The 22116-nt window shown below is 40.1% G+C and overlaps 1 protein-coding gene across 3 annotated transcripts in view; it reads right to left on the reverse strand.

Moving 5' to 3' along the window:
• Positions 1–249: 249 nt before the first annotated feature.
• The window catches only part of CHRDL1 (chordin like 1), a 171348-nt gene continuing 149481 nt past the window's right edge, over positions 250–22116 (reverse strand). Inside the window, exons 9-12 of one of the 3 annotated variants that reach the window (XM_053657497.1) lie at positions 20143–20337; positions 9005–9172; positions 6776–6865; positions 250–3337 (exon numbers count right to left, since the gene is read on the reverse strand). In XM_053657497.1, coding sequence (XP_053513472.1) covers positions 3207–3337; positions 6776–6865; positions 9005–9172; positions 20143–20337 — 584 coding nt within the window. In that variant the 3' untranslated portion in view covers positions 250–3206. Of the gene's footprint in view, positions 3361–6775; positions 6866–9004; positions 9173–20127; positions 20338–22116 lie in introns of all 3 variants that reach the window. The other 2 variants (XM_053657496.1, XM_053657498.1) reach the window with 2 other exon arrangements.

Here is a 22116-nt window from a genome sequence, read left to right on the forward strand (position 1 = left end):
AACAACTTGTAAGTACCCATCTGGGGTTAAAAACCAAGGTAGTCCAACTACACAGTTCCCTCTCTTAGCCATTATGCTGTAGTGTGTGTATGTTGGGGGCAGGTATTAACCTGAGTGAGGAACAGCCAGGTCTACTTATCAACTGTTACTCTATCCAAGATCAGCACTGTCCAGAGTCAATCACTTACACAGCCATCACCACACATATTTTTTCAAAATTCACTTTTTTATTAATTAAAAAATCCAGAAATACAGTGATTATATAAATAAGTACCATATTTAGGTACATGTCCTGTGGGAAGAGTGAAAGGATAATGCTGTTATGTTACTGTTAATTGTTTACATGAGTTAACTATATAAAATAGCTACAATTGCTTAATGGTACTTATTGTATGTATTATTCCAAGTGTTTATGATACAAATAAATACACGAGAAGAACCACATCCATTCCTTTCTACTAACTGCAGGTGCTTGGCTGCTTCTTCCTATCTTCTGTTCCTTATAGAACACCAAACACTGAAGACTTTCTATGTTGGCTCAGCACAGTCCCCCAGCTCCTGCTTCACACAGCACTTTGGAAAGGTGTCTTATCACCTGGGGGCAGGAGTCTATCTAGGGAAACTCTCCAAGTGTTCCCTTTCAGAGAACACCTGGGCAGGAAGGCTTTGGGGTGAGTCATTGAGAAGAAGGGGAAATCACCACTTTGCTGCGGGATCAGTTACTTTTTTCTACACTATGGAAATACTGTGGCTTTTCAGCCCTGGATGTCTTACATCCCCTTCCTGAGGAGATTGTGTGTGAGTGGCTGGTGAGTGGCTATCCCATGAAGGCCTGGCCATAAAACCCCTGTGTCTCTTTTATCACGACTGACTCTTTAATGCCCACTTGGAAGAAGACTGAACTTTTTTATATTTTTACCTATTGCTATCAAATACTATGAAAACGTTCATTTTACCTCTAGTCATAGAGTGGGAAATCTTGGATTTCCAGGTCCTTAATATTTTTAAGTACTCACTAGAATACTTTAGAGGAGTTAAATCTAAAAGGCAGGCTTGGTATCCTTGTGGTAGAAAATTTATAGTTTTCGCACAGAAATAATTTCTAAAACCAGATCTCAAAATGGATAATTTATGCTCTGGTATTGGGCTGCAATAAGCATTTCTGGACCAGCCTTCTCTAGGATCCATTTACGTGGGCACTGGCCTGCAGTGCCCATGGTGTCATGGATGAGACATGAGACAAATTCACATGGACTACAGAGTCCTGTGGAGAAAAAGGGGAGGCACTGCTACTCCCTCAAGGGGGGAGCATGCTGACCCTTGCCCTGACAGGCTTTTATTTGGTTTAATTTGCACAGGAATACAGGTACAGCTTATTAATCATTGTCAGGCAGTAAAGATCTAATCATAGACAGCATACAAAGAACTATTAAGGCTTCTTCTGAGTCAGGGTCGATCAGCTAAAAGGCTATAAAACTTTGGGAAACAAACTCATTTCCTGCCCAGGCCTTTATCATTTAACTGAGAGCATTCTTAGCAAAGCAGGCTACACAGGATTTTACATATCTTTTCTCCGGCCTGATCACCTGGGGACCCCACCCTTTCCAGCACAGGGCTGCACAGCCCTCTGTCATTGTTTCAGGCTTAAGTCAGGCAGAGGAGGCAGACAGCCAAGGAAACTTTGGAGACTTCTCCCAGACAGACTGAGAACTCAGGCTGAGTTCTCAGCCTGAGAAGCCTGTCAAAGCTGAGGGGTGAGGATCTATCACCCTCTTTCTCCATAGCCCCCCCAAGTCCTTCCCTGGGGCCCCCATGTGATCATGTCTGTCTTAGGTCATTCCACCTTTAGGAAATCTTATGTGTCATTGGCTAACTGATCAAGCATTGGGGGTCAGTTATGAAAAAAAGGAGCAGAAGCAGTGCTCCTGCCAGGGAGATAAGCTTTGTCTCCTTAGTGGTTTATGTTCCAAAGGTCACTCATTCAGCTTTAGCCATGGGGGTTTACAGCTCCTGAAACCTGGCAGGGCAGTTCCCAACAGTCTATGATTAAAATCCATGCTTGATGGGTGAGATAAGAATGGCTGGAAAGTTTATGATAAAGATCAGTATCAGAATTCCCATCTGCCCAAATAAGCAATAATCCTCCTAAATGAACAGTGGACACTCAGAGGGTCATGAAGACTGAGGCCCTGGGTAAAGAAAAAAATCTACTCTTGTAATTGGAGAAGAGAAACTGCCCTTTTAAGGAGCTCATGGAGTTTAATCATTTCACATAAATTTTTGGACTAGAGAACCATGGTCTCAAAAAAATTGGTGAGTATTGTGCTATTAATTGGTGACTGTTACTGACTTAAAAACACAAAAATGGCCTCGTTGATGTCTGTCAACTCCTTTGTTCAACCATTATTTATCTAATATGGATTGAGTTTTTGAAAATATTAGCCAATTCTAACTTCTTTATGGAGGCCTAGTAGGTTCAGGGAGAGAAGGGAAGTGGTATCATTAGGGAAAAGTTATTTACCACTTCAATGTGAAAGCAGCCATAGCATAATATTCTTACTTGTGACTTCAAAAACCTCACAGGCCCAAGGGCAGAGTCTTCTGCTCACAGTTCCTTATTTATCCTCTTGGGTACCAACAACTGCCAAGCTACTTGGGAATCAGGACAAGGAAAGAAAGGGAGAATCTTATGTTTGCCTTGCCTTATAATAAAGGCTGTAATCTAGTGTGTGTGTGATAGAGAATTTTTAAGAAAGAATACAAGACATTCTAAAATTTGAAGAGTATAATTTCATACAAACATTTTCTCTGTACTACAGAACTCCTGCTAAGAAGCAGGAGAGCAGAAATTCCCTTCTCTTTTTTTCTTTCATTGGAATAACTTTCTGAATAAAAACCCAGGGGTTTTGTTTACTCTTTAACCTATAAAGAAATGTGATTCTCCTAGAAACTAGAGCAATGTTATAGTGTTCCATTTCTCTTCTTCCTACAAATAATTCAAGACTCATCTAGTCTCTTTGGAGAAGATGTTTAAGGGATGACACACCACTCCACATAAAGGAGCAAGTTATGCTGTGCATGCCGTGAATAATTAGCTGCATTTGAGTTTGGGTTTTAGAGCACTGCTGACTTAAGCAAAATATGCCTGCATTCCAGCTGCAGCTTGAGTTTGCTTGTTTTACCCTATTCAATACTGTCTGTCTCATCTAACAGTGGCCCTTTTCAGATCTTTCCAGGTACAGAATTTTCACCAAATCTTCAAGCTCTGTTCTGCACACACGACTTGAACACATCTGGCTGATCTGAGCTTCACCTTCAGTGAATATCTTCCACTGGCCTAAAAGGCAAACACAGAATGGCCTGGATATGTAACAGGCAAGTAGGGGGCAATTAGGAGTATAGCCAATATCCCCAATCCTTCCCCACTCATGCATTGACCCACCAGAGAAACTGGGATACAAATGTCAGGTGGTTTCAACAAAACAGCCCCAAAACACTTTTCTGGGGGCTAACATGGAAAATGGGCCATGGAGTTTTCATTTCAAAACATTGCATTTGTAAGAATCCAAAGAATAATACATAACTGACTCCTCAAGAGTAAAATTTAGGTATTATTCTTGGAAATTTTACAGTACATTTAACATTTGCAAAATGGTCCATTATCAGATTGTTACTATTTAGGTAGTTCACTTTGCATCAGGTCAAATGAGGTAGTTTGGAAAACAATACCTGTTACATTACTGGGGCTTTGCTTACTTTGGGGGGCCCAAATGTTAGTTTGGGTTGCCTGTTTATTTACTGCTGTTTTGTCTATTCCTGCCAACCTTTGTTAAAAACTGCTCAATTCTGCTTCCTGATATGCCTGCAGGCTGTACTTACCTCCTCAGCACCCCTCAATCCCCTCCCATGGTTCCTTATAGAGTTACAGTCTATTCCAGATAAACAGGGCTGTACATCTTCTATTCCCTATTTTCTCCTCTCCCTCCATGGAACTGCACACACTTCAAAAAAGTGTCCTTACCATATTCTCTATCCCACATTCTGTCATCCTAATTGAGCAAACATTTTTTAGTGCACACTCTGAGCTTAGCACTGGAAACTTCTCCATATCTCTGGTCCATTCTTTTTCTAGCTTTCCTGGTCCTTGAGAGTGGTAAGACCTTTCTTCTCCTGCTATCATCTTGCTCTGTCAAATAATGTACATAACAAACTGCCCATCTATGATAGCCTCTTCAGTCTTCTTTTTATAGACTCAGTGTCACACCTGGAGAGCTCCTAGTTCAAAGTTAGTAAGTTACTTTTAATTCAGGCTATGTTGAACCTCTTCTTTTTTTCACTAGCCACATAAGTGCATGACCCCCTCCTTCGCAGACTCAATTTCTTGTTTCCTATTTCTCTATTTTATCCAACTTAGTGAAAAGGTAGGAGAAAAAAGAAGAGAAGGGTAAGGCACCAGTTTTTACTGAAGCCTTACTCTGTGTCAGGATCTGAGAGACACACTATAAAGAGGCCAGGATTGTTCTTCTTTGTACTCAGATAACTATGCAGGATCCTCTCATTACCCACTTCCCTCAGCTGCACAGTTTGAAGCACATGCTATCTTCCATTATACATCTCAAACCCTGTTACTAGCAGCAAGTTTGTTTAATATTTCAAGTCCCCCAGTGCCTAGCAAAGTGCTTTTTTTCATAGTATGAACAGAAACATATTCTTTGAAATTTTACCATATATAATGTACACTTTTTCCCCAAATTTTTAAGGAAAAAATAAGGATATGCATTATACATGTGTAGTACTAATTCTGTATCTATAAAAATGTTTTAAATTCTTTGTTTTTATTCATTAAAAGTGTAACTCTAGAAGGCAATAATGATATCTGTATGCAAAAATAATACCCTGGAATATGATAATCAGTTTTGTATGTAAATATAAATAAATAAATAATGGAATTAAAAAATTAAAATGAAATATTTTTTACTGAAGGTCTGGGCCAAAAAACATGGGTACACATTATATGTGGTAAAATATGGTTAACTGGTAATTTCAAAAGTCACATAATTGATCTTAGGACCCTAGACTCTGTCTCCTTTATTCCTTATTCACATGTAAGTACTCCCAGCTCCTCCATTTGAATTTTTCTATATTCCATTTTATTGACTGTAAGTCTTCTGCAGAACAAACAACTAATCTCATCAACCTTATTTCCAGTGGCTAATGGGATACCTGTGCTCAGATGGCTATTAAGCATCTTAGACTAAAGATGTTTCAAGTGAAACTCATTTTTTCACCAATACCTACTTATTCTTCAGTTTTCCATTGGTGAATGGTATAATTCACCTAGTCTATACAATTGTTAATATTGGAATCATTCCAAACTCATTTCTCTCTTTGATACTCTTCTTGATGATTTAATCTTAGATATGTCCCTCACAGTGACCTCTGCTCCCTTGCCTAACAGACTTAATACGGTTAATAACTTTCTATTTCAGACTATCACCAGTTCTTTCACTAACAGTCCAACACTCCACACAGCAAGTGCCTCTTTCTATAAAACATATCTGAATGCACCCTTTTCTTGCTTTAAAATCTTCACTGCAGTTCTCTGGTCTGGATATCAAGTCCAACTTCTTAGCATGGCATATTGGGCTCCACAGAATCTGGCCTTATTGAAGTAGGTGCTTAATAAATCCATCTGACAGCCAAGAGACATCTTTCCAAAAACATTAGTTTGATATCATTACACTGTAAGTTTAGAGTAGCTACAAAATGCTACTTGCCTTATATCTGAACTTCTCACTGGCTTCTTTCAGGCCCTATGACTAATTCCTACCTCTAACTCTTGTCATCTTTTTGAGCACCCTATGTGGTCTTTGTAATTGTTCCTCACCCATACTTACCCACACCTATATCCACACACACACTTTTTGTTTGTTCCTTTCTGAGTCTTCTCTTTGGCTTCACTCTATTCCTGGACTGATTCCCTGACCTGTTGCTTAATCACACCCTTCTCTTTCAAATCACACCTCCAACTAAGCCCACCTGGCTCTCATCTCATTGTTCTTTGCAGATTCCCCTGAGCACTTAGGTATTTAACTCCTCAGAAGTATACTAATTCATAGTGAAGGCATTTTCATGTTCTGTCTCGCCTATTAGAATTCCCTGTAGATAGACAGTTTGTCTTTTATCCCTTCAGAAGTACTCCGCACCACACAGTGCCTAGTAGTATGTGGTCCCTAGGCTCCATCTAGTGTAGGAAGTGGGAGAGCTACAAGTATGCTTGAGTGCCTGAATGCTTTTAAAGAAACATTACCACACAGGGGCAGTTCCAAAGACCCAAACAGAGCTTTGATACAATTTAGGAATTGATATGCATTCATTCTCTTTTGTGTCTCATCCCTACCACCAGAGGACATATCCTTCCAAATGTGAAGTCTCCATAACTATACCAGATCTGGAATCTTGTGAGCTTTCTTTAACCATCTTGAGACTCTGAGTTTAGCAATTTCATTAAAGATGTTCAGGAAACCATGATCTGAGATAGCTATGCTCAACTACATCTGGATTTGTATTCACCAGGTCCAGGCTTTTCAGTTCACATCCAGACACCCCACCCATTTCCTGCTAAGTCACCAAAGGAGAGACAGAATATCCTCTAATGTTGATATTGAACATTGGTAATGTTTCCTGAGAACACAGGAGGGACTTTATTTGGGGCTATGCTCCATTGAAAACTGGATGTGTTTTCCACAGAAGAGTAAAGAGAGGTACCACTTACTCAGGGTTGTCCTGGCCACAAGCTTGAAGTGATGGAGCTCCTCGAACATCCTTTTGGAGATCTTTTCAATATGGAAATGCTGGAGGATGCCTGGGCCAAGCAAAAAGTGGAGGAGGTGGTCAGGTGCTCTCTATCTGGAACCCACAGTCTCTTTTCCTGTTTGAGCTTAGCATATCATCTTATTACTGGGACTTATGAGTATTAAGCTGGTCTGTATAATGTGCTTAATCAGGAATTTGGATGGCTCAAGTGCTACAATTAACTCCATTTGTTTTCTTGGCTCACTGGCCTCCCCCTAGTTCTTCAGAGGATAGCAATAAAGGGAAATAGTGCTGCTGGCCATGGGAGTTCCTCCTAGGGAAAGTAACATAGAATCAAACATGGGTGCTGGTTGGAGCTTCTGCAGCCAGAGGCATTATTAGAAATTCTGTCCTTGCCCCAAGTCTGGGTAGATGACGTCCCTGCCAAACCAATGGGCAGTCCTCTTGGCTAAGCAATGAGAGACAGCAGTGGTATTGAAAGCAGGTTGTTTGTGTAAATGGAGAAGCCATTCCTGTTCTTGAACTCACCAAAAAGTATATTTTCCTTTGAGGAACAGGCATATCTCCTTTAGATTTTTCTTATAAAAGTAAAAATAATTAAAATAAGGGGAATCCATAGTCTCAAAATTTCCTGAATAGCTTTTATCAAAATAACATGTAAACAACTGAAAGTTCCCTTGAAGTTAAGGAGAACCAGGTTATCAGCCCGCTTAACTAATCCTCAAGAGGTCTACAAGGAGCAACGTAAATGAAGCCTGGGTTTTCCTTTGCATACCATGCACATACCTGGATTACACAGCACTATAACAAGATTATTTAGATGTTACATTAGCAAATTGAAAAACATCCACACAGCTTTGTGGGATGTGAGATGTTCCATGATGAATAGTGTGCCTACTGCTAGGAAAGTCAACAGAACAGTGCTTAGTCCTAGGTGGCCAGTTACAGAGGAGCTAGGAAGTTAGAGACTGAAAATCAACATTCCTAGGTATAGAGCAAAAAATAAACGTGGACAAGAGATATTTGTGTTCTAGCATATTTTTAAGAAATATTTGTGTTCTAGCAAGAAATATTTGTGTTCTAGAGCAAAAAATAAATGTGGACAAGAAATATTTGTGTTCTAGAATATTTTTAAGGGGTAGGGAGGAACTCTTTCAAGAACAAAAGGTGGTAATGCAAAGGGAGAGAAAAATCCCACAAATACTAGAGTAGTTATTTCTCCAAGTATGGTCCAAGTACCATCTGCATTACAATCACCTGGCTACTGGTTAAAAATTCAAAAGTTTAGAACTGCACAATGCTGCTGAAGTCACATTTCATGGGTAGGGGTGGGGAGCTGCATTTTAAACCACCTCCTTGCATGATGCTGAAACATACTAAAGTCTGAGCCTTATGCAGGTTCCAGTAGAAGAAAACATGTGCATGAGTTTCCAATTGATCTCACCTCTACATTTGGATTCCTAGAAAACTTGACCAGACTAGATCAGTACTTGTCTTTCATGTATGGAATGGTTTGAATAGCTGTAGGGTTATAGTTAGCACAATGTGGCTTTATGTAGTAATGTGAATAATCAAAAAAGGCATTGGACCACATGACTGGCATTGTTCTTACATTAAGATAATAATCTTGAGGGTAGGGATGATGTTTTCAGCTTGTTTTACCCCAGAGTACATAGCATGATTCAAGAAAATTTGCTTCCTACCAAATGAATAGATTTTCATGTTTGTGGAGTTTTGTGTTGAAAAGAATGGTAAATTACAGTTTGATAGTCTGCAATCCTGACCACATGCTAGAATCACCTGTGGAGCTTTAAAAACCACTTACGCCCAGGCCCCACTCCAAACCAATTAGTCAGAATCTTTGGGGGTAGGCCCAGGCATTTGGTATTTAAAAAAAATCTCCCAGATGATTCTGATGTGCAGCCAGGGTTGAGAACCACTCCTCTAGCCCTGGTTATGTAAGAAAGACAACAAACCCCAAGGGTCAATGGTTACTTTTTAGATCAAGCTAAGGTTAAAGTTAAAGGCCATAATAACAACTGTATTAGTCATATGTTAGTTTCTAAGCAATCAACACATCTTCTGATCCAAACAGAGTAAAAAGTTGAACCAAAATTAAGGTGAGTTCTCTCCTCCTTACCTGTGTCCACGTTACAAAAAACAAACAAAAATTAATTGTTTTGCTCACCTTTTCGAATGGTCCAAACATGGACCTCGACCTGAGGTGGTCTCTCTGTCTCCAGTGCTATTTTTCTGGTAGTCTCCCCATCCTCCATGAACACGGCCTCATATATGGGCATTGATTCTTCTCCACAGAAGTAGCCTTTGCTGTCAAAGCTTTGGCCTGGAAGTTCTTCTAGAATCAGGAAGCAGGTAGAGTTTCATCACTGTTTTCCAAAATTAGAAGGAAACTTCTGCATTTATGCATCTCATTGTTTGTAACACCACATACTTATCAAAAGTGAACAATCAACAAAAATATTCTTACAGAGAAGTTACACCCATATTTCACTGTGTCAGCTTAGGCTGTCCCTATAACAGCCACCAAATCACAAAGGAGCATATGACCTTTAATTTAAGTCCACATGGTGGCAGAATCCATAGTTCTGCAAAACACTGGCCCACAAACTAAAGTGGATCCACCAATCACCCCATAAGAAGCAGACCTCTATGAGGAGGAAGAATGTGGCTAGGTACAAATCTCTTAGGCAATTAAGGGAACATAGGATTTTCCATGCTGGATCAGGATTATGATCTGCCTAGCTCAGTGTTACCAACAGAGACACAGGGAATGGTCTGAAACAGGGCCTCGGTTAACTTCACTAACATCACTTACACTTAGAAAACATCTATAACACACATTTATGTGTATATACTTGCCCAAATAATCTATCCAAATTGGCTTGAAATTTCTGAATGCTTTTTGATTTGTTTGTAGGGGGAATGATAGTACCAACTCAATACCACTGCCCAAAACTAGATGTCAGATTAGTCATATAGCATGCTATGCCAAATGAATGATTGGGAGACACAAAAATATTGGTCAACTCTCTCAACTATGGATCATTTAAAGTATAAATTAAACTTGGATTTCAGGTTCCAGGCATAAAGGTACCACCTCCTGATATTCATCTTTCTACTCTACCTTCCTCATTACTCAGCCCCTTACCAAGAAAAGTTTCTCTTGGTTGGTTATTTGTGAGTAAGTTATTTTGCTGGCCCCTCAGTGCCCTCCTCAGCTGTGTATTTAAAATGTACACTCAAACCCAGAACAACAAAGAGAAACCATGGACACTCTGAAAATTTTGAATAAGTGCAGAAATCATTTGTAAAAGTATCTGATAAAAGAGTTGAATGTTGAGTACTTTGGATCTGTGACTAATTAGGAAGATCACTGTTAGCCACTAGGACACATTTGGACTGGAGGTTGTAATCAAATTCCTATTGCATGTCTCTTACTGACCTGGTTATCTTTCCCACTCCCACCACCATATTGGCACAGTGAGGACAAAACCAAATCTTCTCTTGATGATTGCAGGCTGGATTACTCAATTTGTAGATTATCCTATATCAATATTCCTTTCTTCTTTAGACCTTCTTTTTAGTTACTCAATTACTCAGTAGGCCATTCTAAAAAAGGTGATATAGGACTTCCGCCAAGATGGAGGTGTAGGTGGAAACACTGCTTCCTCGCACAACCAAATCTAAAAACAACAAAGTTTTAACAACAATAAACACAACCAAACCACAGAAAATCGAACAATACGGAGTCCGAAAACAATGGACTGCTCAGCTAAACCGGTGAGAGGGGAGAAGCCAGCAGCGGAGTGGGTTCCAGCAAAAAAGATCCACTGACCCAGGCGGAGCGCAAGCAGCCAAGGGCGCGGATCCCAGGTGTGGGGTAGCTACGGGTGGACCCAGGGAAGGCGCAGCGTGGCTTGCTATCTGTGGTTGCGCATTTGCGCACAGATAAACCAGTGAAGAGACGAGCATTAAGACAGACCACGCAGGCGCCTGCGCAGGGCTGCGGGCTTGCACATTTGCGCTCAGATAAACGGGCGGGGGCAAATGGTGAGGCGAGCTGGGCAAGCAGAGAGGACTGCCATTGCTCCCTCTCTGACCCCACCCCCACATACAGCATCACAACCCAGCAACTGGGTCGCCCCGCCCAGGTGAACATCTAAGGCGCCTCTCCTCATATGTAACAGGCACAAACAGATCAAAACATGGCTCAAGAACAACTCAGAGCCAATAAATCTAAGCGATGAAGAAATAGCCAAACTGTCAGATGCACAGGTCAAAACACTGGTGATCAGGATCCTCACAGAACTGGTTGATTTTAGTCACAAATTAGAGGAACATATGAAGGCTAAACTAATTGAAATGAATGGAAATGTACAGGAAACCAATAGTAATGAAAAGGAACCTGGGACTCAAATCAAGGGAGTGGACCAGAAGGAAGGAAAAAATGGCCAAACAAAAAATATGAAGAAACAAGAATTCAAAAAAATGAGGAAAGGCTTAGGAACCTCCCAGGACATCTTTAAATGCTCCAACATCCGAATTATAGGAGTACCAGAAGGGGAGAAGGAACAGCCATGAGTGGAAAACTGATTTGAACAAATAATAAAGGAGAATTTCCCCAATCTGGCAAAGGCAATAGACTTCCAGGACATCAAGGAAGCTCAGAGAGTCCCAAAGAAGTTGGACCCAAGAAGGAACACACCAAGGCACATCATCATTACATTAGCCAAGATTAAAATGAAGGAGAGAATCCTAGAAGCAGCAAAAGATAAGGGGACAGTCACTTACAAAGGGGTGCCCATCAGGCTGTCAGCTGATTTCTCAAAAGAAACCTTACAGGCAAGAAGGGGCTGGAAAGAAGTATTCCAAGTCATGAAATCCAAAGACCTATGTCCAAGATTGCTCTATCCAGCAAAACTTTCATTTAGAATGGAAGGACAGATAAAGTGCTTCTCAGATAAGATCAAATTCAAGGATTTCATCATCATCAAGCCCTTATTATATGAAATGTTAAAGGGACTTACCTAAGAAAAAGAGGATAAAAAAGAGGAACAATGAAAGGACAGCAAACTCACAGTTATTAAGAACCACACCTAAAACAAAAGCAAACTAAGTGGACAGCTAGATCAGGAGTGAACCATAGAAATGAAGATCACGTGGAGGATTAGCAACAGGGGAGTGGGAGAAGTAGAAGGGGGGAGAAGGTACAGAAAATAAGCATAGACAGCAGATTGAAAATAGATAGGGGGAGGGTAAGAATGTATGGGAAATATAGAATCTAAAGAACTTGAGACACGTGTTCATGAACTAAAATGGGGGGGAATGGTGGTAGAGGGGTGTGCAGGGTGGAGGGGAATGAAGAGGGGAAATAGAACAAATGTAATGGCATAATCAGTAAAATAAAAATATATTAAAAATAATAAAAAAATTAAGAGAAGAAGACCTGGTATACTTAAAAAATAAAAAAGGTGATATATTAGGTATTTAAGGGGTGTGCTAGCATATTTAAGTGGGTGAAGGGCGAGGAGATCACTAAATGTACAGGGACTCCTATGTATATAATTGTCACCCTCAGAATGAGAGCTGAGTTCATTTGTTAAATTTTGCTCACCAGCTTAATACTAGCTATGGCTGTAACTGCATTATGAAATCTGTGATGGTACTGGAAGTACCTATAATATGCTAAAAATTCTTCCAGTGTCCTGAAGAGTCATCTATACAAAAACCCCTTCCCCTCCAAGTGCTTAATTCACTAATTGGAAGGAATCTATAAACAACAAAATCCATTCCTGATCCAACACTGGCTGGCACTTGAAATTGTTAAGTATAAACCAGGGGTGTCAACCTCATTTTCACCGGGGACCACATCAGCCTGGAGATTGCCTTTGAAGGGCCATAATAATTTTAAGACTGTGTAAATATAACTACTCCTTAACCATTTAGGAGTTGAAATTACATTCAGCCCTTTGAAGACAACCATGAGGCTGATGTGGCCCCTGGTAAAAATGAGTTTGACGCTCCTGGTGTAAACAGTGTGTCTCTTGAACTACTTACTTGGGAATATCCTCCTCATTAAATCTCCAACTGAAGGTGCTTTCTGGTCACTCCATGTTCACTTACTTTCATTTCCTTTCAGGGAAGCAAGCCATGCTTGAAGTCATTTCTGGCCATTCCCACTTCGCAGTGGGTATGCTCCTGTCCTGAGCCCTCCAAAACTATGAAATTAAGAAACCATTTCCTTACAGAAGTGTGATGACTGATGAGGATGTTTTAGCAAATCCCAGAAAACTTTTAAGTCTTAACAGGGGCTTTTTATGCTGTAATCCCAAAGGAGGTATAATTATGGGAATTCCTGGTATTAGAGTGGAATAGTGGGTTGAGAGAGGAGTTGGAGAATCTTCAGGAAGTGGAAATCCTACACAACCCTGTAGGTGGCCACTTATATGTCAGGCAAGGCAGTCTCTACCAGACCAAAGGAAAGAGAGAAGGGTAAAACTCATATCCTTTATTGTGGCCCTAGTTTGTTATTGAAGGAGCCTGGAATGATTTGTTATAATGAATCTTTTGACTGTATCATCAGCAAATTTTGTCTCTTTTCCCTTCTCAACATGAAAAACTGAATTTACTGTTTTTTCCTGATTAATCATTTTCCTCCACCATCCTTTATTTCTTTTCCTCTGCCATGTGTTATTTCCTAAGAAGCCAGTGATGTCATGATCTTACCATTTCTCACCCCTTCACATCATTAGGACTCTACTCAATATCACTTCTTCAGAGAAGCCTTCCCTGTCAACTCTTTTGAAAATGCCACCCCCTCCCCATTCACAATTACCTCGTTGTATTTATTTTTCCTTCATAGTATTCATCACAATGTAAAATTACCTATTGGTTTGTGTTCATTGTCTCTTTTCTCCCACTAGAATGTAAGGAGCATGCCCCCAGGTAACCTTTGTCTGTCTTGTTCATCTCTGTATTCTGTGCCTATAACAGTGTCTTGCACACAGTAGGCACATAATATGTATTTCCAGATTGAATGCATGAACAAGTTCATGTCCCTTGATGCACTGAAGTTGCTGAATACCTGCAGCTGGTGCCCTGGCCTCTGGGTAATAACTATTGTTAGGCAATTTGACTATCAGGAGTCATTCAATATGCAGGCACCAATGTCTGGTTCACTGTGAGACAGTTACACAGATAGGAACAGAAACTCTCTCCTTCCATGTTGCTCAATCTCCACACACCTGAGTGGGAAAGCAGCTTTTTCAGAGAAACATGTTTAGTCAATCAGACTCTTCAATACATTGTCAATTGGAATTTTGAAGAAAAGTTATGAAAATAATATACTATTTTTCTAATTATGAAAATAATGTACACTGATAATTTTGAAAATACAGATAGAAAAGAATAAGAAAAAATCACCCATAATTCAATCACCTAAATATAGCCAGTGTTAACATTCTCCATATACCCTTCCAGTCTTTTGTATAAGTATATTATAAACACTTTATTTTTTAACATACTGTGGGGTAAGTGGAGGCAGTCTGGGTTCCTCACCAAGGTATCTGGGTAACTAAGGGAAGCAGTGACCTTCCTATAACCTTGAAGGAGCCTGATAAGCAGTGTTCTTGTAGCCTTGAGACTGGGTCCAATAAACTGTTCCCATAACATGAAGTGGGCTTGCGTGCACAGAATTATAGTTATATAATTTTCTGGAATTTTTCCAGCTTTGTTTGCCTCTAGTACTTATGCAGGTAGGCACTCCCTGCTGGGGGTGAGGATGGGTGTCACGCTGGGGAGCAAGGGCCACAATATTTGCTACACAGAGACATGCAGGGGGATACACAGCTTTCAGCATGCATGGCCCACCCACCCATCAATAAAGGCATGCAAGACATCCCAATGACTCCATGAATGTTTTCTATCTGTATGATACCATGAACCTGCCGGGCCTCAAATAGTCAAAACACACACACAAAGTGGGATCATATCATACATAGTTTTGTATATGCCAGGGTCTTCATATTTAGCAAATACATTGCAAACATCTTTCTGTGTCATTAAATCTTGATCTATAATAATTTTTAATGGCTGTGTATTATGCCACAGTATGGTAAGTTCCTCATAGCTTCCCTGTAATTTTTTTTGGGGGGTAATTCTCATTGAGCTTCTTTATAACCATTGTTTTGAACTCAATATCTGATAGTTGACTTGCCTCTACTTCATTTAGCACTCTTTCTGAGGATTTCTCCTTTCCTATTGATTGGGGGTGGTTTATTTTTCTTCCCATTATTTGTGAAACTTGTTTGCTTCTGCTCCTTTAATTGATCTGTTTTGACTCCCTGACTTTGTGGTGTGATCTTCTATGGTAGTAGATCTGTGAGATTGAGTGGTGTAGTTTCCTTGAGCTTCTGAACTTGATGGTCTCAGGATGCCTTTTATGTCATTTATGTTAGATCTCTGGATGTAATTGGGTTTTACTTGTTCTTGGGTTGTTCTTTTGTGGGTCCTTCCCTCCAGCTGGTTGACTGAGGGTCACACTATTCACCACCTCTTGTATGCTGTTGTGCAGGTGCTGCCACAACTAAACCACAAATTCCAGGAAAAAAACCCACACCCACAAAAATACCCCACCAGTATCAACAAATAAACCAGTATTAATAAGGGTATAAAGACATTAAGAGTATTATAAGAAAGGAGAGCGAATATGAGATGACCTATTTAACAAATGATTTTGAGAAGGTAGAGGGAGGAGTACTAATAAGAGTAGGGAGTTGCAGCAATGTGAAGAGAGAAAGTAAAATTTACATCATGAATAAAAAGGGGAATGAAGAAGGCAGAATATGCATAAATTTGATGGACAAGAAATGAATGTTAATAAACTATGCAGGTATCTCTGGCTGGTGTGGCTCAGTGTATTGAGTGCCAGCCTGCAAACCAAGGGGTCACCAATTGGATTCCCAGCCTAGGGCACATGACTGGGTTGCAGGCCAGGTCCCCAATAGGGGGCACGTGAGAGGCAACTACATATTGATGTTTCTTTCCCTCTCTTTCTCCCTCCCTTCCCCTGTCTCTAAAAATAAATAAATAAAATCTTTTTTAAAAGCTGTACAGGAAAGAAAATATCATAAATAATGGAGAAGACCACAACAGATTTCATCTCAGAAGCCTCTAATATTTACCACTGTTTTTTCTTTCTGGATCCACCTATGCTGATGTCAGATGTTAACCCCATCTGACCTTAAGTGGTCTGTTTGAGACTTCCAGGGATCTACTGTCTGTGGCTGTCTCCTTCAATTGTTAATCTAGTCACTTTGTACTCAGCAGGCAGGCTTATGCACCATAGGGTGGAGCAGAATCCCTCCTGGGGTCGGGGTTATTATTTTCCCTGGAGCTGCTGCCATAAGGGGGATGACTCAGAACCGGGATCACAGCATCTACTCTCTCAGTTCTCTCCCCAAAGTTCCATCCATCCCCAGCCTCTCCTCAGGCATCTATAGCCCACTCTGCCTGCCTCCTTTGCTAAAGCCCAGGGTAAGTGGCTGCAAGTGAAAATTTGTGCATTTGCCCTTTAAACAACTTTGCATCTCCAGCCATCTGTCTCTGGCAGAGGGCAACCCTACTGCTTTTTGCTGCTGGTTGTTATCTGTCTGCTTTTGGGGCTCTGGTGCTCTAGGCTGGGGATCACAGATTAGGGTTTAGACCCATTCTTCCCAGAGTCATCCAATTGGTTGCTTAATTGTCCCGCTGGCGCTGCCCCCTGTGGGTGCTCAGCCAGCATTCTTGAGTCTCCACCACACTCCCTACCATCAGGTTGTGCTGAAGCTAATTCTTCTGTCTGTCTGAGGTTATATGTCTTTTCTCTTGCTATTGTTCATTTGTTTGTTCTGAGTGATTTCCCTACAATTTAGTTGTAATTCTTGCTTGGTCCTAGGAAGAGGTTAGTGTGGCTTCCATTCATTCCTCTGCCATCTTACCTTCCTTCCTCACAGTACAGATATAACAATGTATTTAACCATTCCCATATTGGTAGACTTTCAAATTATTTACAATTTTTCAATATTGTAAATAGCACTGTAGCAGAAATCATTATTTGTATATCTGTATATGTCTCATTACTTTCTTAAGATTCTTAGGAGTGAAGTTGCTCAGTCAAATAATATGGAAAGTGAAGTTTTTAATAAATATTACTGATCTGAGAGACCAATTGTTTAAATGGCAATTCCTGTTCTGTGCCCTGTTCTCATATCTCTTTGATTCGTTAACTTATTTCAATCACCTGCATCAATAAAATCCTAAGCACACAATGAAATAGGATTTGGTTTTGCAGTAGTTTAGGTAACTATTAGTTTAATAGGAAATTATCTTGTTGTATTACTTATATGACTGACTATAGGCATTAGACCCTTGACCAAAGAAAAAATGATGTTTGTGGAATTAACCTGACCCTAGAAGGTCTGAGGATCCAGTGAAATCACAGACTTGGAAGTCATAATTGGCCCCATGTCCATATCAATATCAGAATGTACTCCCTCCCTACCCTTGATGAGTACATTGCCTCATCTATTTTAATGGCCCAATTCTCTACTCCACATCAGATAGCTCCTGTCTTTCCTATCCACACCCTGTTACTGTTTACTCTAGAAGACAAGGGGCACTAAATTAAGAAAGATTTTGTTTGTGCCACTAAGAAATGTTTTTAAACTTTAATGTGCAATGGAATCAACTGAGGAGTCTTTTTACTGTGCAGATTCTGATGCAGCAGGTCTGGGGCAGAACCTCAGAGTCTACATTTCCATCTACCTTTGAGGTGTTCCTGGTCTACAAATCACATTTTGAGAAGCAAAACCATAAACCACCCAGGACCTACCTATATCAGGGGTCCCTGAACTTGTCCGAAAGTTAGTATCATCTGGGGATCTTTTAAAAATTCCAAAGCACAGGCCACACCTCATGCCTATTAAATCATGATCTCTAAAGAATGGGACACGGATCTTTTTAGAAGCTCTCATCAGGATTCCAAAGTGTAGACAAACTTGAGAACCACTAGCTTACATGAAGATGCTTAAAAATTATACATTGAGCCCTCACTGGTGTGGCTCAATTAGTTAGGTATCATCCTGCAAGGCCAAGGGTCACTGGTTCAATTCCCAGTCTGAGCACATTCCTGGGTTGCTTGTTTGGCCCCTGTTGTGTGCATATGAGAGGCAACCAATTGATATTTCTCTCACATCAATATTTGTCTCCCTCTCTTTCTCCCTCCCTTCTCCTGTCTCTAAAAATAAAGAAAGAAATATTTTTAAAGATAAAAAAACATATATTGAATAAAGTTATGGTTGCCTGCTACTCATGAGGAATTGCCTAAATTGAAGGAATAAATAATTTAGCTCTCTGCCTACATTTCAAAATGTTTGTTTTTTTCAACTATGTTTACAAAAATGCTTTGCATCTGGTATAATAAATGATAAATTCCTGCCCTTGGAAGTAATTAATTCATTCACTCTTAGAATGTTGAATCTAAAGGGACCCTAATAAATAGTCTATTCTAGCACTCTCATTTTGTAGAGAAGAAAACTGAGGCTCATAGTGGTGAAGTGACTTGTTCTAGATCACAGAGGAAACCAGTAGCAGAATCAGGGCTAGAATACTTGATTACCAATCCTATACTCTGTCAACCCCAATACTATAAACTATATATTTTTTTTATTTAGCCCATGTATTAAAACCACTATTAAAGAATTAATTTGTCATTTGTTATCAGTTTATATTTTCTACTGGCCTGGAATTCTAGGTCTTTTTTTTAAAGATTTTATTTATTTATCTTTAGAGGGGAGGGGAAGGAGAGAGGAAGAGAAATATCAATGTTTGGTTGCTTCTTGTGCATCCCCTGCTGGAAACTGGCCTGCAACCCAGGCATGTGCCCTGACTGGGAATTGAACAGAGGTTATTTGGTTTGCAGGCCCATGCTCAATTCACTAAGCTACACCAGTCCTATCTAGGTCTTTATTTTATTATCTATTTATGTAACTCTGGGCAAGTCACTACCTATACAACCCTGTTTTCTTATCTTTAACAGAGAAATAATAATGTCATGATAGAATTTAGATTTTGGAAGGGGGCTTAGAAGTCAACTGTTCCAAACTTTTCATTGTATAGATGAGGGTGATGAGGCCCAGAGCAGATCTGGAACATTTCCAAGGTCACACAGCAACTTAGATTAGGACTAGAACCCATTCTCCTTCCACTATACCTCACCTGTCTCTCATCTTATCTCAAAAAGGTATTCGGATGTCATTGTGCTTTGATGAAGTAAATAGTAATGTAAGTGAAAGCTGCTACTGTTCTTCCTAATCATCATCATAACCTAATTTCTCTACTATTTATTTTTAAAATTTATTTTCATTGTATTTTCCCATTACCATATAGTCCCCCTTATACCCCTTCCCCCTAGTAATCACAACACTCTTCTCCACATCCATGAGTCCTTTTTAATTTTTGCTCAATACCTCCATGCCCAGCCCTCCACTCCAGCTGTCATCCTGCTCTTCATCTATGAATCTATCCCTATTTTGCTTATTGATGCAGATTTTTTATTGGATTACACATATGAGTGAAATCATATGATATTTGTCTCTCTCTGGCTGGCTTATTTCACTCAGCATAATATTTTCCAGGACCATCCATGCGGTCACAAAAAGGTAAAATTTTCTTCTTTTTTTTATGGCTGAATAGTATTCCATTGTGTAAATGTCCCATCTGATAAGGGGTTTATATCCAAAATTTACAAAGAACTTATAAAACTGAGCACAAAAATATCCAATTAAAATGGGCAGCGGTTCTGAACAGATACTTCTCCTAAGAGGACATACAGATAGCCAATATACATATGAAAACAATGCTCAACTAATGATCAGAGAAATGCAAATTAAAACCACAATGAGATATCATCTCACACTTGTCTGAGTGGCTACCATCAACAAACAACAATTGTTGGCAAGGATATGGAGAAAGGGGAACCCTTTTGCACTTTCTACTATTTATAAAACCAAGACTTAATTTTGGCATTTAGGGCTACATGGAGTCAAAGGCATGGTTGACAAAAGTAAATCCCCAGTGTAATTCTTAGTAGTCCATTTCTTCCAAAGAGGAGAGAATAAAGTTTATTATTAGTAGAACTGTTACCATTAGAGTGATATGGCACATTGATTACATTTCTGGTGTTCACAGAACATTGAGAATGAGTATGTGGGGATCTCAGTCAACCAAAGGCAGGGCTTACAACCAACACACCTTTTGCCTTTTTACCTGGACACACCTTGCAGCATTTTCCATCTATTTTTTGAGGATACTTGCAGGGATACCGGTTGGGACAGTGGATTTTCTTACATTCTTGTTTGGTGATATTACAAGTACACAGTACACACTCCACAATACCAAAAGCCCGAAGGTTAGGGTGCCAGGATTCACCATGAGAATAGGTCTTTCCATTGGAAACACACACTGAAAGAGAACACAATACCGTAAAATAAAGGCTAGGGAGCAAAAATGCCTCCCAGTGCTCAGAACCCAAACCATGAACTCCTTAAGACATCAAGTATTCTTTGATCTTTACATAGCCATAGAGATGCATTTACAGGGCACCCTCTTCTTTCTGGGGGGCAGAATGAGGAAGTGAGGATTTTATTTTTTAAGTTATATTTTATTTTATATTTTTTACTGTGTGAAAACCATTTATTTGTTTTCTTTTTAAAAATTAATTAGTTTTTAAACATTTTATTGATTATGCTATGACAGTTTCCCATGTCCCCCCTTCACTGCCCTCCACTTTGCACACCCTCTCCTGCCTACATTTTTTAAAATTTTATTTAGTTATTTTTCAAGTACAGTTTTTTGTCTATTTCTCCCATCCCAACCCAACCCACCCTGTGCTCCCCACCTCCCTCCCATTTCCACCCCCCTTAGTTCTTGTCCTTGTGTCCTTCATACTTATTCCTCCAAATCCCTCCCCTTTTTTCCCCTTAAATTCCCTCCCCTCTCCCCTCTCGTCACTGTCCCCCTGTTCTCTATTTCAGTGTCTTTGTTTTTATTCTGCTTGCTTGTTTGTTTTGTGGTTTAGCTTCCTGTTAATTTTTAAGTTATATTTTATTGATTATGCTATTACAGTTCTGAGTTTTCCACTCTTGTCCCCCTCCACCCAGCACCCCCCACTCCCTCAGGCAATCCCCTTACCATTTATTGGTCATGTCCATGAGTCAAGCCTCTTCTAACTAAAAATACATCATGTGCCTTTTCTACCATTGGCAAGTATTCAGGTTCTTCAGCAGTAGCCTCTGGATTCTCACAAGTGCCAGGCAGTTAATAAATATTTTTTAAAGTGCAGGAGTGAGTGAAAGCAACGTTGTATCTGTCCTGGGTATCTGATAAGGAAGTTCTAGTAGAATGTAGTTTTAATAGCTACAGTTCATAGAGAAAACAGACCAAGTAGGTGTTCTTCTTGGCATGTAAATTTCGTAGAGAGATTTACCACCCAGGGAGACTAGATGCAAAAACTACTGCTCTTCCCAAAGGACTGTCCCCCGCCCCAGATCCTAAAGCAAATCCATTCAGAATATCAAATGCTTTGAAAGTCTCATCCACCAACAGATGGGTATGGAGCTTAATGGTGCTTGCCTGGGAAGAAAGGTGCTAAGACAAGATTAAGAGAGAAAACCTACACCTCCAAGGTGAGTGGTTACAGGTAGTCTTTTTTTTTTGCCTCTAATCTTCAGGCAGCATCTTGTATCCCCTACCTTATAGTGGCTACAGAGATTTGGCTGAAGTCAGTCACTGCCTGTTCTACAGATATCCTTTGATGGTTTCACATTTGTTTAGTGGAAAGTGAAGTCAATGACTCCATGTTTTCTGAGGAGCCTTACAAGAGCAAGCATCTGGGCTGCAAGCTGAGGGGCCTATGAAGGGAAAGGGTCACAGGAACAACCAGAACATATCCAGCTCCAACAGTAAGGCATGGATCTAGGATCCAGGATGAGAATTGCATAGGGCTGTGAATGAGGAGGTCTGAGAATAAGTTGTCTCCCATTTTGAAAGTGTTAAGACATTTTGGAGATTTCAAGCCATGACTGGGGCTGGGTGTGTTTCTTATTCTTACCATCAGCTCATCATATCCAGGGTGACCTGTCGGCAACCCAATCAACAACATCTCCAGGGTGGGTTGTATCACTTAAGGTGGGGCTAGGGTGGGAGAAATAGCCCCACTTCGGGCGTTTCTAGGAATTAACT

Source organism: Artibeus jamaicensis, unplaced genomic scaffold, assembly GCF_021234435.1.
Source record: "Artibeus jamaicensis isolate MK-2021 breed Jamaican fruit bat unplaced genomic scaffold, CSHL_Jam_final scaffold_461, whole genome shotgun sequence".
Lineage (NCBI taxonomy): Eukaryota > Metazoa > Chordata > Mammalia > Chiroptera > Phyllostomidae > Artibeus > Artibeus jamaicensis.